This window comes from Lactuca saligna, chromosome 3 (genome assembly GCF_052625555.1).
Source record: "Lactuca saligna cultivar CGN05327 chromosome 3, ASM5262555v1, whole genome shotgun sequence".
NCBI classification, from domain to species: domain Eukaryota; kingdom Viridiplantae; phylum Streptophyta; class Magnoliopsida; order Asterales; family Asteraceae; genus Lactuca; species Lactuca saligna.
Window position 1 is genome coordinate 8,187,034 of NC_136419.1, and position 20,467 is coordinate 8,207,500.

At 39.2% G+C, this 20,467-nt stretch overlaps 1 protein-coding gene across 1 annotated transcript; it reads right to left on the minus strand.

Moving 5' to 3' along the window:
- Window positions 1-18,896: 18,896 nt before the first annotated feature.
- On the minus strand, window positions 18,897-19,610 carry LOC145033392 (heavy metal-associated isoprenylated plant protein 39-like). Its single transcript, XM_078982026.1, has 3 exons — window positions 19,532-19,610; window positions 19,358-19,433; window positions 18,897-19,264 (listed from the first exon to the last, which is right to left on the minus strand). Exons 1-3 carry the CDS (start codon window positions 19,544-19,546, stop codon window positions 19,008-19,010), a joined length of 348 nt encoding a protein of 115 aa, XP_078838152.1. The 5' UTR covers window positions 19,547-19,610; the 3' UTR covers window positions 18,897-19,007.
- Window positions 19,611-20,467: the final 857 nt, after the last annotated feature.

Genomic DNA, 20,467 nt, shown 5'->3' on the forward strand with positions numbered 1-20,467 from the left:
CATATAGAGTCCACCCCGCGTGCGGTCCTAGGGAGTTTGGTGACAAAATCCATGGTGATGTCCTCCCATTTCCACACGGGAATGTCTAACGGCTGCATCTTGCCGTGAGGTCTCTGGTGCTCCGCCTTGACCTTCCGACAGGTCAAACATCTCTCCACATACCAAGCGACATCTCGCTTCATGCAGGGCCACCAATAATCCGATCGAAGATCTCGATACATCTTCATCGCCCCTGGGTGGATAGAAAACCGAGACTTATGAGCCTCGTCCATCAATACTTGCCGTACCCCACCCCAGTACGGTACCCATATCCTACCATAAAGTGTCAACAAACCACGACTGTCGTAATCAAATGAAGCTACTCGGCCCACTATCCTTTCACACTTCTGCCTCTCCTCCTTGAGGCCCTCCATCTGAGCCTCCTTGATCCGCTCCAACAACGGGGTGATCACTGTCATCCTCATACACAGATCTCTGATAGGGGCCGTCGACATCTTGCGGCTCAGGGCGTCGGCCACCACATTGGCCTTCCCTGGATGATAAAGGATCTCACAGTCATAGTCCTTCAGCACGTCTAACCATCTCCTCTGTCTCATGTTCAAACTCGGCTGATCCATAAGATATCGCAAACTCTTGTGATCCGTGTAAATAGTACAGCGGACCCCAGAAAGGTAATGTCTCCAAATCTTGAGGGCAAACACAACTGCCCCCAGCTCCAAATCGTGGGTAGGATAATTAGCCTCGTGAGGCTTCAACTGTCTCGAGGCATAAGCTACTACATGGCCTCGCTGCATCAACACTGCTCCCATACCTGTGATCGAAGCATCACAATAGACTACGAAATCCTCTACTCCCTCTGGCAAGGTAAGGATCGGAGCCTCGCACAATCTCTGCCTGAGAGTCTTGAACGCCGCCTGCTGCTCAGGCCCCCAACGAAAAACCACCGACTTCTTGGTTAGTCGGGTGAGCGGCACTGCTATCTTGGAGAAGTCCTGAATAAATCTCCGATAATACCCTGCCAACCCCAGGAAGCTCCGAATCTCAGATGGAGACCTCGGGACCTCCCACTGCATCACGGCCTCAATCTTGGCCGGATCTACCAAAATACCCTTCTGGTTGACGAGATGACCAAGAAACTGCACCTCGCGCAACCAGAACACACACTTGGAGAACTTTGCGAAAAGTCTCTCCCTCCTCAAAGTCTCCAACACCTCCCGCAGGTGCTCCTCATGCTGCCCCTGGGTCTTGGAATACACCAAGATGTCATCTATAAACACTATCACTGACCGATCCAGCATCGGTCTGCACACGCGGTTCATGAGATCCATGAACGCGGTTGGGGCATTGGTGAGCCCAAATGGCATCACCACGAACTCATAATGACCATACCGGGTCCTGAAAGCAGTCTTCTGTACATCCTCATCTCTAACCCTCATCTGATGATAACCGGAGCGTAGATCGATCTTGGAGAACCAAGACGCTCCCTGAAGCTGATCAAACAAGTCATCTATCCTCGGAAGTGGGTAACGGTTCTTCACCGTTACTTTGTTCAACTCCCGATAATCAATGCACATACGATGCGACCCATCCTTCTTCCTCACAAATAAGATCGGCGCTCCCCAAGGCGAACTGCTCGGCCGAATGAAACCCTTGTCTAACAGCTCCTGAAGCTGTGTAGACAACTCCTGCATCTCAGGGGGAGCAAGTCGATACGGTGCTTTGGCTATCGGAGCCGCACCAGGAACTAGGTCGATCCTGAACTCAACCTGCCTCTCTGGAGGTATCCCCGGTAAATCCTCGGGAAATACATCCGGGTAGTCACGAACAACAGGAACATCATCAATCGCCGTCTTGACCTTCTCCCGGGCATCCAAGACGTAAGCTACAAAACCGGCGCAACCCTGCTGAACATAGCGCCTCGCCCTCGCGGCGGAACAAAAGATCGGTCCTCGCTGGGGCCTCTCGCCCTGAATCACTATCTCTCCCCCACTGGGAGTGCGAACCCTCACTAGCTGTAGCTCACAATCAATCACCGCCCCATTGGGGCTCAGCCAATCCATGCCCACAATAACTTTATTCCCACGCAGGGGAATAGGAACCAGGTCCACTGAAAACTGCTCATCAAATATCTGAAGGGAACACCCTCTATGTACTCTGCCGACCCTCACGGTCCTATCATCTGCTATCTCAACCTCTAGTGGACAATCCAGCTCCCCTGGAGTTCTGCTAAATCTCTTGCTAAGCGCAAGCGATACAAATGATCGGGTAGCCCCCGAATCGAACAATACCAACGCAGGGATGCCGTTCACCGAGAACGACCCTAAATAAAACATATCATCAAATAATATACAAACGATATAATAACAAAAGATGAAGGAAAGATTCATACCCGTCACCACATCAGGAGTCGCTCGCGCCTCCTCTGCTGTCATCTGAAATGCCCTGCTCTTCGCCACCGGCGCATCGGCTCGGCCCTGCCGGCCATCCGTAATCCTCAGGGTGGCAGGGGCAGGTGCAACCACCTTCCCTGCTGCAACTAAACTGGGACACTGGGACCTTTTGTGTCCCCTCTGATTGCACTAAAAGCAAATCAGATCCGATGTTGTAACCGTAGTAGCAGGGGCCGTACAATCCCTACTCATATGCCCAGTCCGACCGCACTTGTAGCAGCCGGAACTCCCTGCCTTGCACGCCCCCTCGTGCAATCTCCCACACTTGCCACACCGACCGTGGCTCTGCTGACCCCTGGACCTGTGATCTAAAACCTTGGGCTTTTTGCCCATACTGCCTAAACCCGAAACCGCCTCCGGTTTCCTCTTCTTCTCCATCTCGAGATCAATCTCCCTCTCTCTGGCTCTAGCAATCATGTCGTCCAACATTTTGCAACTGGACCGGCTCACAAACATACGAATGTCACTCCGCAACATCTCGTGATAACGGGCCTTCTTCATCTCCTCATCAGCTGCATACTGAGGAACAAGAAGGGCCCTCTCCCTGAACTTGGCGGTGATCTCCGCCACTGTCTCTGTAGTCTGGGTAAGATCCTGGAACTCCCTAGCTAACTGTTGCACCTCGATGACCGGTGCAAACTCCGCTCTGAACCTGGTAGAGAAATCAGCCCAGGTCATGGCATCCAGTGCCGCATCATCCCCGATGGCATGTCCGACCTCCTCCCACTAGTCTCGTGCCCTGTCCTTCAGAAGACAGGACGCCAATCTAACCTTGTCCCCCTCGGGACATCTGCTAGTGCGTAATGCATTGGCCACATCCGCCAACCACCTGGTACTCGCTATGGGGTCCCGTGCCCCATGATAGTCAGGAGCCCCGCATGCCCTGAACTCCCTGAACGTAAGTGTGCGCGACCCCATCACGGCCGCCATCTCGGCATGGAAAGTACTCAATCTCTCATCCATCAACTCTAAAATACCCTCCTTGATCGAGCCGAAGATCATAGGAGTCTGCTCTAGTATGATGCGGGTAACCTCAGAAGAAAGGAACTCCCTAGTCTGCTCATCCATCTGCCCGGCCTCCGGGCCTGATCCCGATCCTGATCCCCCTCCGGCATCTGAACTGCCGGCTGCTGGCCTCGGACGCAAAACTACCATTCTGAAACATATCATAACAACATCAGAACACTGAAATATCTCAAGGGATCATGATACTACTACTAGCTTCCTGGTCTTGTCTTGGCCTTCCTTAATTCGAGTACAGATCCTCTGCTTTCAGTAGTATGGGCCCCTACTACCTTCCACATCTATCCGTACTTTCCTCAAGAACTGCCTTGACTCCACCAAGTCACTTCTACTACTGCCATTCTCTGCTACTCTCATCCTAGGCTTGCCCTAGGGAAACTTCAAGCTCGACGCGACTGGTCCTCAGCTGCTGTAGGTCTCCTCATAATGCCAGTTAGCCACCACCTAAACACCATCACATGTGATGAGGATCAGATAATCCTTCAAGTAAAAGATCCGTCCCTACAACGGTTGGACTCAAACAAGAGCTGCGCAGTAGAGCCAGTTCCAGCACTCTGGGATTATTCAAACCTGATCACATGTGGTGTGACGTGTTCACCTAATGGCTAACTCCCACTACTCAGAACCCCACTAAGCACGAAGCAAGCAGCATTCGGACATGGGATATAGACTCAGGCAAAACTATTCTTATAACAAGAAACTACACTAGCATAGGATGCTAAGCTCCTACTATCAGGCATAACCTAAACAGGCTATCCTACTGCTGTCTACTCAATTCTAGCATGCAATACTCATAAAGCTGTAACACATAAGCAGGCACATAAGGCATTCTCCTAGATCCTTAGCCCTATACTAGCATGCTGTTCTACTGAAACTGAAACTGAACAAATAACTTGTATGGGTAATCTGGGAGTACTTACTTGAGCTCGGCTGACCGCATGCACACACACCTCTATCTTGTTCAAAACAATTATTTCTTTCTAAGTGCTTTCAAAATTCTTTTTGTAAAACGTTTTTATCTTACTAAAATCTTTTGTTTCCCTTAGTTTGAGTTCAGATACACCCGGAAGTGTATCCGAATCCCTCAAACCAGGGCTATGATACCAACTTGAAACGACCCAAAAACACGACCCAAAAATTTTCGTTTTTCCATATAATCAAAACCATAATATAAGTATCATAACATAAACACATGCGATGTATCCCCAAAACATAATAAAATATTGTGCGGAAAACTGTATCATACTACATCAATCCAAAACATCAAGAGACATCCCCAGGATAAAAGTTATGCTGCGGTGTGTGCGATGCTGTCACCCCGAGCTCTTCCCTTTGCTTGCGGAAGTACCTGAAACCAAAACTGAAACTGTAAGCACGAAGCTTAGTGAGCTCCCCCAAACTACCACATACCATACAATAACATATAAACACATATTGGGCCTTGCCCACTGCATCGGGCCGAAACCCGGAAACTGCATCGGACCGAAGTCCGGAACTGACTGGGACCTTGTCCCCTGCATCGGACCGAAGTCCGGAACTAACTGCATCGGACCGAAATCCGGAACTGACTGGGACCTTGTCCCCTGCATCGGACCGAAGTCCGGAACTAACTGCATCGGACCGAAGTCCGGAACTGACTGGGACCTTGTCCCCTGCATCGGACCGAAGTTCGGAACTAACTGCATCGGACCGAAGTCCGGAACTGACTGAACATGGCATAGCATAACACATCAACTAGCATAACACATATACGACATGCTACATCGGGCCGTGGCCCGGAACACATAATACTTAACACATAAAACATAGCACACAAATCCTGTTCGAACCACGAAGGCATCGAACATACTAACTGCTGCATCGGACCTAAATCTGGAAACTACTGCTAACTGAACGGGCCGGCATTGTGGCCTTAGACCCGTTCCTACTGGAAGGAAACTCACCTCGTAAGCTGGCTGCTGAGTGTGTGGCTCGGAAAGCTAACGGCGGCTGCTCCTGAATCTCCTCGGCTACAAGTCCATAAACACACTCAATCAAATACTAAACACTGCGCTTGGGGTAAAATGACTCTTTTACCCTTGGTCAAAGTCAACTCTCTTTTGGGCTGACTCGCCGAGTTGGCCACCCAACTCGCCGAGTCCTACTCTCACTTTTCACTTCTACTCACTGCTACTCGTCGAGTCTGGCATCGACTCGACGAGTACCCTCTTGATCCAAGAACTCAGACAATCTTCATCCGACTCGCCGAGTCGTATGAACAGACTCGACGAGTTGTTCTTGATCCCAAGAAGATTGCCTTGGACTCGCCGAGTTGTATGAACAAACTCGTCGAGTCCCTCCATCACTGAGTCCACTCTCAACTCGCTGAGTCCACTTCCTGACTCACCTCGTCCACTCGACACTGATAAAACTGAAGGACTCGGGACTCGCGACCCGACTCGTCGAGTCGTTCTTCCGACTCGCCGAGTCGCCGCCATGCAACTGATTTTTACTTGATTTTGTTTGAATCCAATGCATACAATTGATAGATCTGAGTCCAATAAGCTGTTTTACCACGTAAAGTTTCCAAATTTACGTGCACAACCTCATAAATAAGGGAAATAAGGCTAAAAGATGCATAAAATGGATAGATCTATGGTTATCATGCAATATAACTCCAAAAAGACAGTAGATCTGGGCTCTACAACACCCCAACATTCAGATCCATAGATATATCGACTTAATAAGACGTTCATGCAAGTGAAAGGCTTGAAACAAGCACCAACTAGCTCTTAGGAGAGCCCTAATGGAAGTTTAAAGCATAATATGAGATGGAACTCCGAAAATACCTCAATAAACTCTGATTTGGCCTTGGATCTTTGCACTACAACCCTTTTCCTTGCTTCTTCCTTCTTCTCCTTCTTCACACCTTCACAAAATGGCACCAAAACACATATAAGCTCTTCAATGGAGGTTTGGGGCTCTATCACTGCGTTCACAGTGTGAGGGAGGCGAGAATGGGGGCTATAAGGTGGTATAAATAGTGGGCAACCCGGGGATTTTAGGGTTTCACCCAGACAGATGGACTCGCCGAGTCGGGGATATGGACTCGTCGAGTCCCCGGCTCATGCGTGCCCTCAGACGCGACCCGACTCGGCGAGTCAGGCTAGAACTCGCCGAGTCCCTCTAGAAAAACTCACTATAATTACCAATAAATCAACATACCGGGAACGGGTCGTTACACCTGCTGTCTGCTCCACTTCCAAATATCGATACCCTAAGGAGGTGTAGGGCCACTGGTACCCATTCGGTGACCTGGCACCCTCACTGGGAATGGTGGATTGATGACTACGGACTCCGTATCCGAATCATCGTCGCTGTCGTCACCAAACTCTTCTCCTCCATCATCTACCACGGGTTCTGCAGGTCCATCTTCAGTTTCTTCTTCCTGTTCTTCCTCTTCCTCGGGATCCTCTTCAGGTTTTTCTAGCCATTCGTTATTTCCCTGATTGGGAAAATAAGGACCTTCGGGGTGGTGGAAAGCAGCCATACTGACTGCACGAGAGCTTATAAATAAATCATATTTAGATTATCCCTATAGAATATTTTTAATTGTTTAGGTTTGGGTTCCCTTGAGTTATTTGAGAATGAGGTATGCTTTTGGATTCATTTCCTGCTATGGTTACTCCCAAACACATGTTGCTCATATTTTGAATAAATATAGTTGATTAGGCTATATTTACCCATAATATGACTACATAACTATCAAGGTTTAATTATAGTGTTCAATTTCCTTCAAAAGCTTCTATTAAATATTGTTATGTTGTTATTCTAATATGCGCACATAAGTGCGAAAATTTTGTTTTGTTCAGAGTTATTTAGTCACATTGTGTTTGTAGTTGCATATCATGTGTGGTTAGATATGTTAGTTCACTATAAATAGTACTTTGATACCAACCTGTCACACCCTCGAACCAGACGATGGAAACGTCCGAGGGGTCGTGTGACTATCAATTGAAATATCATCACAATGAATAGACATGAAACATAACATAAACGCCACCATGCATTACATATTACAACCGGTATTATTCATATCAAGTACATTGTTTTACAGTACACATTTCAAAACATAAATTGTACAGAGATTAACACATCATAATAAAATTCCCAAAATACTCTTGACGATTTCTTCGGCTTAACGATTACATGAGAATACAAGTTATTTTGAAAATGGTTAACATATATATTATTGGTGAGTTCATAAACATGTTTGACTGTAAGATTTTGTATTGTTTGTAAAACCCAGAACATCCGATATTTTCTGTAAATTATATGAAAATGATGAAATGATCAAGTACAAATGTATGTGTGATTTCCTATGTAAAAACATGTATAGTAAGCAATTCAAAATTTTCCTTGTATTGTATCTGTTGTAAGTAGAAGGTAATGAATAATAGTATTCCCCAGAAAATCTGATATTTTCTGATTTATAAATGTATCGTGGTCCTTGATTCCCGTAATGTATCGATGGTAATGGATCTCTACGTGAGTTGTTATAACCATGCATAATAATGACTAATTCGCATGTCTTGGCATTTTTCCAAATACCGGTTTTGATCAAGATTTTGTCACCCTAGACTGGTATAGTCTAACTGTAGCGAACAAGTCAGGTGTGGGGGATCACCCCCGTATAGATCTTTACACAAACTCTCGCTCTCCCTCCAGGAGACTCTAATTATAACTACATGCTACAACAAAACACTCAATGGTGTCAACCGATAGTTCTCACTAGATCCCAATGATTTTCACATGAATATGTTTAATGTTAAACGTAGTTTTATTTACAAACACCTGATGATACTTGAGTGTGAAAGACACGGCCCAACAAACATGAATAATGATAGCTGTCGCCCGTTAGACATGTAAGTTATTTCTAGGCTTAATGGCATGCAAAAGGACACGCTGAAGCCCATTAAGCATACAATGAATCTCTCCGGGCAAAATTAACATGTGAATGGACCACTAAGGCCCAATAACATGTAAAAATTAATTTAGGTCCATTGAGCATGTCATTGGATCACTAAGGCCCAATAGACATGGATTGAATATATTGGACACAATAAACATGTAAACGAACCAAGAAGGCCCAATAAGCATGTATAGGAAGTATTAGGCCCAATATTCGTACCATTGTTCTAATTTTTGTATGTTTGTTGTGATATAGTGTTTCTATACGAAACATTAATTCGTGATGTTATAAAATATCCAATATTTGATTTTTAACGATATATTTTAGTATAGATATATAAATACCATTTTAAATCCCTTACGTTATAAAAAATTATATTTTTGGTCAAGTTGTTCAATAACTGACATATTTGATCCAAAATATTTATTTGACTATTTCAGACCCTTTTGCACCGGAAAATTTCATTTTCAACCCATTTTTGAATAAAATGACATTTTGGACCTTTTTGGTGTAAATAATATTTTTAGCCCATTAAATTATTAAACTTAGCATTTTCGGCACAATTATAAATAAACATACAACTTCAGCCCCAAAATAACATTATTGACATTTCCAACCCTTATTTGGTAAAAATTAACCTTTTTGACCCATTTTCTGTAAAATTTACATTTTTGGCCCAATTTCCGGAAACCTTACATTTTTGGCTTTTTTAGCCTTTATTTTCATTCATTTCATGTTTTTAGCTCATGTTTTGTTGAAATAATATTTTAGCCCCTAAAAACTCACAAGTTTCGCATTTTGGGCCCAAAAAATGTAAGGCCTAATTTTTAAGCCCATTATGTTAAAATTTATATCTTTGGTCCTTTAAAAAGGGTGATTATCATAAAAACATATTTTATGCAAATTTGGCCTTTTTGATCCTTATAAAACCGAAAATGTCACTTTTTGCCCAAACTTTACTTTATTTGACAAAAATGATCCTTATAAATGATTTTTGTTTTGTTTTTCACATCATAAGCATATAAAACACTTGTATCTTTGCAGTATGATGACTAGTATGTTTTAGTTCATGAATCTCGCCCATTTTGGTTAGGGTTTTCGAGATTTGTCAAGTTTTACCTCATATTCACAACATAAACCAAGAAAATAACACATAACATGTATAAACACATAGATCTACACATAATACTTGTATTCTCCCCCCAAAAACATGTAAAACCGAAAACAAGGGGGTATAAACTAACCTTTGCTTTGTTGTTTCGGTTTTGAAGAAGAAATGGAGAGATTTTTGGTCCTAGCAAGCTTTTTGAAGAACTTTGGAACTTAGATGGCTCTAAGATGCATGATTCATAAAATGGTATGAGTTAGGAGGAGATTTTTGAAGAAATCAAGAAGCTAAACCATGGATCTAAGCAAAAACTTACCAAGGATGGTGATAGTGGTGAAAAATCCTCTTGAAAGCACCCTAAATCTCGAAATTTTGATGGAAGAAGAAGGAGTTTCTTGAGAGTATTTTGAAGTGGCTTGAAATGAGAGAATTCAGGTGGGATGGGGGTGTCTCGGCTTAAAATAAGAAGAGGGGAAGATAAAAGAATTGTTGGTAATTGCATGATGGATTAGGGCATCTTAGTTTAGATATATATGATGCTAATGACCTAGAATACCACCATATCTTAGTGAGGTGTCACTAGAAGTTAATTCCTCATTTCTCTTTATTTTTTTGTTTAATTACATGGGCCAAGAATGGGCTTGAAAGAATGGGGATGAAATGGTTTTGGGCCCATTCTTGGTTTGTTGAAATTTTCATGAAGCTTAAAGGCATTTCTTGGCCCATTGGGTTCTCTTTGGTGGTCCCCGCCCAATATAAGTCCATTAGGTGGTTTAAGGTAAATGGAATCATTTATGTCCCAACAAGGCCCATTAGAGGTAAACATATCCATTTTCGGCCCATATGGTTTAAAATGTTTAGTTTTATGAATGTGGGTCCATTTAGAATCCAAATAGGGTTTCTAAGCCCAAAATAGTCGAATTGAATGCTTATTGGTCCATTAGGTCCAATAAGGAAATCCTAATCCATATAGAACTTGAACCAAGATTTTTAGGGTTTCAACTACCATTTATCTCTCAGAAATGCTTTGCATAGAGTTTTGAATTTCTATTGTAAATCTTGACTAAGTGTGTTGTCATAGAATGAATATAGTGTATACTCTCAAGTTAGAACTGCAAGTATTATTATGGATGATACTTACATGATCATAGAACTTCCTGGCTAAATTTCCAGTTGTGACAAAAATTAAGAGACAATGATTTACGTGGTTCAACTTTTAACACGCCTACATCCACAAAGCAACAGAGACATCATTTATTATCAAACTGTGGAGGTTACATAAGTTCACTAAAAACACACACATACTTAATTTTCTGCACACCCTTTTAGATAGCTGTCACATGTATCTTTAACCCTCAGTATGTAACTGCCTTGCAATTACTTAATGCACCAATTTATCAACATAAATTAATATTGCTAATAAATAGGCATCACTAGAAATTAAGACATATTTATAACACCATTCTGTCCCTCTTCTTAGGTTTTTCTTGTGGTATGATTAAAAAATAGTTATTTGGCCTAAAAAAACAATATTTATAGAAAATTGATCAAATCATACTTCTAGGACATCAGGTACACATCATCATCTTCACAGTAACTGTAGATTCGTCCATTATACTTGTTTTCCTCGTGAGTCACAATATCGTTGTACATAAATACGATTATAGTATCATCACCAAGACCTCATTTTGATAAAATATGGCAAGCCTAACATACATCCGCCTATTAAATATTGAAGATATATGTTAAAGATTAAAGAGTACAATATTGGTATATGAGCACACAAACGAAACAAAATGTGAATAACACACTTCTTACCCGGTGTTGGTTGTCCTCATAACCTCTGATCCGAAATCTAACACCGCCAATCAAGTGATGTTTCCTAAATCTTGTTTCGAATCCATTAACAGTGAAAAGTAGATTAAAACAAGAATCCATGAAACAATTAACCATAACCAAATTCTTCTTATATATTTATTTGACTTTCTTTCCCTCTCGATCAGATACACAAACAATCCACATGTTTGTATTTATATTTCTCTTTAACTACTAATCCATAAACATTATGCTTTATTTATACTTTATAGTTATATACAAGATTTAGTTTGAGAAGAGTTTATCATCTGATACTCCATGATACTCTATTTGACTGTTATTAGGGCTTTCTATGATGTTTTTGATAGGTTTTATACAATCAATCCTATGTGTGCATGCAATCCTAATTTGGATCTATGTTTTCTCTATTAGACATACAACAAATGAGCACAAAAGAAAACCTAGCATGCATCTATTATTTTCGAAAATTGCAAATCTAAGATTAGGATACATATATTTGTTACTATATAATAATAACAACTAATTTCTTGAACTTCCTTTGCTCTTGAGAACAAGTACCACAAATGTAGTACCTTTAATGGCTCACAAACACACTTGAGTGAGAGGATGAATATGAGAGAGAGGAGAGAGGGTAGTTTGCTCCAAAAATGGGCACTTCTAGGGTTTCTCCAAGGGGTGGATGAAATATAGATCCTAGGGGGTCTGTTTATACTTGAGGCTAGCTAGGGTTTTAGGGTGGAAACCCTAATTCCTTAGCTTAGGGCCTAAGCAAGTCCATGGACCTCCTTTCCTTAGGCCTTGGATGAAAACTCCTAAATCCTTATAGCATTTTCGGCCTATCCCTAATAAGGGTGATCCAATGGCCCAAAGCCTCAATTATCAAATAATTACAAAACATCCCATGTACTTTTAATCAGTTTGTTTAATCCAAAAATTAATTCCAAATTAATTTCTGATTAAAAATACTAATTAAGAATATAATTTCTAATTAGTATAGTGTTCTTCTTATATATTAATAAATCATATTTATGCCCCAATTTATTATTGTTAATAATAAATAAACCTCTCTCTCTCTCTCTCAAAAGTCATCCTGTTTAGTTATCAGTGTAAAGACAACTCAAAAGGATCATATGCTACTATCTGTGACAATCATCAATCTTGAGTCAAGTCAAGTCATCAGGTCAAGCCAGTCAACTCGATTAAACCTTGTGTATTAGGGTTTGTGTTATGTTCGTACTGTATAACTTGCTATATTAATGGGAAAACATCACTTGAGAAAAGTCTCGTGTTAAAAATTTCCTAAGCCCTAGTGCTAATCAATGAACTAAACTGATAAAAACCATGTTGCATACTCATTGGGAGTGTGTGGGATCCTTAACCATGACTTAACGGGGCTCAAGAGACTTGCATTGCGGAGCCAAACACTCACAAATGCCACACTTGAAATCTCTCTCAAATATCTCTCTGTATGAGAAATCTCTCCAAGAATGTCAAATCTCTCTCAAATCTCTCTAAGTATGTGAAATCTCTCTCAAATATCTCTTTGTATGAGAAATCTCTCCAAGAATGTCAAATCTCTCCCAAATCTCTCCAAGTATACGAAATCTCTCTCAAATATCTCTTTGTATGAGAAATCTCTCCAAGAATGTCAAATCTCTCCCAAATCTCTCCAAGTATGAGAAATCTCTCCCAAATCTCCCTCAAATAGTTCCCGTAACTTTTTAGAATCATTCGGGTCATTCCGGCCCTTAACCGGGTCAAAAACGGCTTAAAACGGGGCGAAAACGAGAAAAATAGGCTTTAGGAACTGAAACCAAGAAGAGAGGCTTCTTAGGCGAGGACCGAGCCTCTGTTGGCTGTGGCATGCGAGGACCGAGCCTCTGTTGGCTAAAGAATGCGAGGACCGAGCCTCTGTTGGCTATGGCATGCGAGGACCGAGCCTCTATTGGCTAAAGAATGCGAGGACCGAGCCTCTGTTGGCTAAATGCACGCGAGGACCGAGCCTCGGTTCTCTGTCGCCTCATCTGCTCCCTTCTTCTCGCTCTGTCTCTACCCGCCTCTCTGTCTCTTCCCTACTCTCGGTCTCTACTCCGCCCCTCTGTCTCTTCGCGCCCTCTGTTCTCTCGTCCCCCCTCTCGGTTCCTTCCCTCTCTCTTCTCCCCTCTCGGTTTCTACCCTCCCTCCTCTCGGTTTCAGCATCAGAAGGCCGAACCTCGGCCAGACTTCGGGAATTTGTAACTTTTAGCCTATTTTTGATATTTTTAACATTTTAAGCCCGTTTTTCGTGATTTTAAAGCAGGATTTTCTCCAGAAATTATATTTTAACATAATAAACTCTAAATACTCATAATTTAAACATATTTTTATGAAAATCATTATCTAAATAATAAAGATCTAATGGGGGATTTATTTAAGGTGGAGTGTTGACTTTGCCTTAACTTATGACACAAGCAACCACCCCACACCCACTCTATGACCAGTCATACCTCCCCACCTTACCTATGTCACTTCAATGTCCCCTTACACTCAAATTTCATTCACTCCCACGTTTTTTTTTGAGCTGGAACAAACAACCACACTCCTCATTTTCTCTCATTTCTCTCATTCCACTAAGTAACAAACACCACTTTTCTCTCAAACTTTTTCTACAAAAATTTTCGAGATTCAAGGCTGATTTCAAGTGTTCCTCCACTCTTAGTAAGTAAAAATTCATCCTCCCTATTATTATTTCACTTCCTTCTACTCAAATCTTTGATTGCTTACACAAACTCCATAACTATAATGTTAGATTCTCGAAAACCTTCAAGGCATCTCCAAGTGTTCTTGAATTAAACACTTCCATTATTCAACAATCATCTACTGAAATCACTTAAGGTGAGTTTATACCCCTACATTTTCATGTTTTCTCAAGTTTTCAGGGGGGGGGGGGGGGGGAATACAAGTTAAAACACCAAGAACATAACTAAAATTTTCTAACAGCCTTCATCAGAAAAGTTCAACTCCATTCACGGACTGTTTTGGGCATCTTAAACATTTTTGTTTTCAAAACTGTACAAGGTGCAAATATTTCATGTTTGTAGCTTTAAAATGACTACTTGCACATCTCCATACGATTTTTCTACAATTTATGGTGATTTTTACAAAACTGCCTATCATTTCAAACAACAATCCGGATCAGTCTGTGATTATGGACTTTTTCACACAAGTTGAAGGTCATTAAAAATCGTGATAAAAACTATGAGTAAACTAGACACATTTTGTGAACTCTCACAATTTACGGATCTAGTTTTCAACTTCGTATGATTTTTCTATGATTTTTCCAAAACGGGGCAGAATGGCTAAAGTTAGCCAACAGCATGTAAATATCATAACACTTTGTATTATGTTGAGCAAAGTGTATAATCATAAGTTCTAATATTTGAATGTGTTTCCTTGTTAGTTTATCATTATGAAATGAAACTAAGTCATTCATACTAAATATTATTCATTCATTTTGGAACACGTATTATTTAACTATAAAAAGTATAGTTTGAGAAATTCACAACACTAATACATTTCCATAAAAGAATTCATACATATTACATACATTTTAGATAAACTATAATAGGTATAGTTTATGATACATCACTCAACACACTCGTACAAAAAGGGTACATTCATACAAGAAAGATTTATATTCACACACATTTCACGTAAACTTGTTAACCTATGTTGTGAGACTCTCTCTCTCCCCGTACGTCCGAGTGCGGGATATAATTCCTGGTAATTATAATCAGAATCTCCTTGAGGGAGAACGTGATACTTGTATATAGATCTATATTGGGTTTGACACCCCACACCTTGCTGCTAGCTACAGTGGGACCTGCAGGTCTACGGGTGACAAATGTCATTTCATTTTCGCGACGCCTGAGAAACGTTGTGGCAGGTTCACATAGTCACAGTATGATTATAGCAACTCACCTAGGGAGTTAACAATTCATAAAGTTTACGGGATTTCATAAAACCGAAGTAGGTTTTAGGTTGATTAAAAATTTACATTCCATATCATTTTAAACTCACGACATTTCTACTAAGAAATGATGATTTCTTATACATTTTGGTCTTTGGTTATAAGACAACATTTTACGGATTTCAAGGAAAATATCGGATTTTTCTGAAACAAACGCGACATTTACATGTGAAAGACTTCTACTAAGATTATTAATAAAAGCTTATGAACTCACCAACCTTTGTGTTGACACTTTTCAAACAACTTGTATTCTCAGGAAAACACTAAACAGGTAATCAAGTGCTTTTGAGGATGGGACGTTAAGGCGTCAAACTTTCCATATTTTGACAACATATTGTAATTGATTTTGAAACATGTAATTCATACAAGTGATGTAACTTTTTCAATTATATATATGTTGGTTGTGTTTGCTTAAATTACTATTGAAATTGTGGTTATGATACTTTACATGAAGTCCTCCACCCCCAGACGTTTCCGCCATCCTTGGTTTGGGGGTGTGACACTATCGGATCAAGTACATCCCAATTATATTTATGGACTTAGACACCTAATCCAACAGTTTTGAGGTTTGTTATGGAAAATGTAAAAAAAGGTTGTGAGGTGTGTGAATACATGATTATATTTCTCTTTCCCATACAAGGTTTTGCTTTTTTTAACATTGTTCATCACTCTCATCTTACTGTTAGTGAAAAGATAGGACGCAACATGTCAAGTCAATAAAGTTTAAGGAGGAATACATCATGTCATCTGGTCAACTCATCAAGGAGTATATTGAAACTATTGTGAGACTTCTACTTCTTAGACATGTAAACCTTTTTTTTGTAATATGCTTTATTTGTTTTCACCAACAAGATAATTTCCTTTTGGATTTGGATTAAAATGCAAGATTTAGCAACACATTCTCATTTCTTTGTATATGATTTTACTGAACTTATTTTACTTTGTAATGATTTTTGTGTTCCATTATGAAGGTCTAGGTCTGAAGATGGCAAAGAGAAACACATAGTAAACTCTAAACAAGAAACAACGAAAAAATAGTTACTCGTTTTTATTATATAATGCTTCAAAATTTGAAGCATGAGTTCTAGAAACAAATTTAGGATAAAACCAATATATGAAGGCATGGTGTGTTTCTAGTGTTTTCTGAATAAATTTGTTTCTATGAATATATTATCCATGTTTGAGGTTTGGGTATCAAAATCGGGTTTTAGGGAAGATTTTATCCCCAATAGGCCACTCGGATAAGGATCGGGGCGGATATTAGAACAATTTTCAGTTTCGGGTTCGAAGATCGGAGATGGGATTTTAGATTTCTTATCCCCTGCCCTATTGTCATTTGTAACAAGCCTTATAGGATACCTGGTGTTACATGCTTCATTGATTACCAAAAGTTTATTGTCGTTTTATCTACCTAAAGGGTTTTTTTTAAACATTCGGCTAATAATATAGAAATAATTCTCTGTTTTTATAGTATTTGTAACTTTTCCGCCTTGTTCCCGAGTTTTTTTTTTTTTTTATTTTATTTTATTTTTTTTAATTCATTAAAGGAAAAGGGAAGAAAAATTTTGACTGAAAGAAAAGGAGGGGAAGGAAAATATTCATTATACCATGTTCCCGAGTTCGAAGGAAATGAAAAGAATGAAAGGAAAATTTTAAGTTTTTGTGTTCCCGAGTTAGGAGGAAAATAAAATAAAACATAAAATTTTCCTTCCCCTCACTTTCTTCCCAAATCTGCCCAATTTTGGAGGAAAATTTGGAAGGAAAATATGACTCCAAAATCCTTTCCCTCGCCTCACTTTTCTTCCATTAATGAAACTCGGGAACACGATTTTCCTTCGACACCCCTCACTTTCCCTTCGTATCCTCCCATTTCCCTTCATAAGTAGAACTCAGGAACAAGGCGTTCAAGTTTTAGGCGAAAGGAAATTTTAATTCACAGTTTGTATACATTCATGCCTAATTTGGGTTTTGTTGCAAATTTTCATGCGGGAAAGCATTATTGACACCATGGAAATTGTGGAAGAAGGTCAAAATCAACCTAAAGTTTGAAGAAGTCATAAAGGAGGGGGGAGACGATCGAATCAATGCGTCACAAGATTGCTTGCATGTTGAAATCCTGTCTCGTTTACCCTCTACAAAAGGCGATAATGATAGTTATTAATTGTTAAATCTCATTTCGTTCGTCAATAAAATCCTACTTCAATGTTGCGATCTTAAGCTCAAGAAATTCGTGTTGTCTACCAGATGTGATAATCGATTTGAAACACAAATCATCATTTGAGTTCGTTATGCTGTAAGTTTTTTTCTTAATCAACACATATTTTACATATGTAGCAATAGGCACAATTATATTGAATCCAATTAGGGCGGTTAACTGGAAAAATCTAAGGAATTTGTGTATGTGCTTTGTGAAAATATATGAAGATTTAGTTGAAAACATATTATTGGGGATTCCTCTATTGGAAACGTTGGTATTAGAATGTTGTTATAGTTACAGGGGGTTGCATATTACTTCAAAGAGTGCTAAAGAATTTGGTGTTCCATGGATCATATTGCAATCAAGGCTCCTAATATTTTGTCACTAACAATCTAAGGTATTATGTTCTTGTTCTTGTCGAAGCTTTTGTTGGTAAATGTGTCTTCTTTAATCAAAGCCAACTTAGATTATACAATGGGTGGACATCAAGAGAAAAGGCATGGAGAAGTGTAAGAAGAGATACTTATACTAAACATTTCCCATGTCAAGGAGCTTAAAATTGTGATCACATGAGGTACAATTTTTTTTTCTTTATATAATCATGTTACGTATGTTCATGTTGATTATCCATGGATTGTGTCTCATGCACACTTTTGTTACTCTATTGGTTCACATAGGCTAAGAGGAGTGGAGATGTTAACAGGGTTGCTAAACTTGCTAACTCCAAATGCATACCACCCCTTAGCACTCGCTAGGGGGGAAGATAATATAAGCTCTTCAAAATTTTAATGAGAGGAGAGAGAGAAACTCTTTGTTTGTGATCGATGGAAATTCTTCAAAGTCGATTTACAATTCAATAAAATTCGATCAGCCCCCCTCTTTTTTATTAATAAATCCGATTTTTCCCCAATTTAATAAAAACTCAACTTTCTACTAACCTTTTTTTATTAATAAATCTCATTTTTACTCCAATATAGTTTAAATTATATTAATTGTTTGTGGTTTAAAAAAAATAAAATGTGTTTAATATTTGTGTGCAAAATATATTAAAATAAAATAATTTAATTAAATTAGATAAAGAAAAAAAATGAAATGCTAGGAGTGTTACTACTCCCTATCAAATGCTAAGATTAGGTGTTAAATGGTAAAAAATGAGATGACACTAAAAATTATGACGTGACAAGGTGTTAGGAGTGTTATCACTCCCCTTAACCTTAACGTTCGGTAAATCTTTAGTTTGAATCAACAAATTGTTGTCAATGAACAAAAGTAAAGTTATCTGAAATTCCCATAACAATGTTCTCTTTTAACTTATGGTTACTTCACACACATTAAAACACAAACAATCTATACATAACGTTTAAGTACATTTTTTTTCCACTTTATTTAGACAACTCCGATATAAAATATACTTCCCAATTCAAAACGACTAGTCACGAAATAACACAACGATTGGGATTTTCCTCGATAGTAACATAGTAACCATGTGATGTACAAGGATTATATTGAACCTGAAACTTTGGTTCATTTTGTTTAGATTTGGTTTCAACCGTTTGTTTTTTAGCTGGCTCAACGATTAAAATTTCTGTGTGGCAAACCTTTGTTAGTTTCTTGTAGCCACATACCGGATTAACAACGCCCACAATTGTCAGTTTCTTGTCTTTCATGTTCATATCTATGGATTGAATCCCTAAATTATATAAATATATTTTTGAATTAAGAAACTCAAACAAATATGAAGGTACCAAAGTGTATTTTAAGAAACTGAAGGCACGAAACTCACCTTCAAGGCTTGAAATTGCCTTCATAGCCTTCCTTTTACATTTGTCGTCATGTACTCCCACTCCATAGACCACTTTCTGTGTTCAATTTAATAAACGGAAAATGTAAAGAATTCTTTTTGATCAATTGACGAAATTATCATAACTAAAAAGAACATTGTATTGCCGTTTTTGACCTTGGGTTCGGCCATTTGGATGGTAGTGATGAATCAAGAAAAAGGCGGGACTTTCAATTCAAGACATCTTCTGTGTGATGATATGATCAGTAGTGTTTGTAATTGTGTGTGTGCTTTATAGGAAAAGAAGCAAAGGAATGGTGTTTGCATATTCCTTTTTCAACAAGTAATTACAAAAATGAAAAAATATTTAGAATAATCATTGTCAGTAAGCATTAACAATAAATAAAAATGGACATTTCTGCAAATGTCAAACGATAAATGATCAAAATGGTTTAGTAACTGTTTGCATATTCCTTGTCAATCAAATAATTACAAAACCAAAATTTATTTAATACAATCGTGAATAAAACATTAAAATGGTGAGTTGTCATATGTCACTGGAACCATGGACATACATTGTTTATTAGAATATCGTACAAAGTTTAATTTAACGAAATAAATATACATTGTTATACTGTAAACCATACATTTAAGCTCGTCCCAGAGGGTGGGCGATAGGGACGACCGTCTGAGGCCCATGTTCCGAATTGTATATAATTTGTAGTTTTCACTCAATTGCACCATACATTTGCCAACTATTCTCTCTACCCCTTATATACGAAATGTTTACCATTCACCAATTTTCTCAACTAAATGACATCTTCTTATGCACTTGTATGGAAATCTACTTTAATTTTTCATATACATCTTAACTCTTTGACAAAATTCGGTAAAAAGTAAAGCATTTCAGAGTTGTTCTTCGGATTTCAAATACTGAACTTTTTTACTTCGTTTGCAATGTTTGGTAACCAAAAATTTGGAATCCTAAATTCGAATTCAAAATGTTCTTTCTATTGTAAGAAATTTAAGTGATGCAAAACTAATACGAAGAAAATAAATAAATAATAATAATAATAATAATAATAATAATAATAATAATAATAATAAAGAGTC

What these genes read in the sequence shown, in the direction of transcription:
- LOC145033392 (XM_078982026.1), bottom strand. An exon ending in GGCAATTTCAAGCCTTGAAG is followed by an intron (nt 19,265 to 19,357) that starts GTGAGTTTCGTG and finishes TATATAATTTAG; the next exon opens with GGATTCAATCCATAGATATG.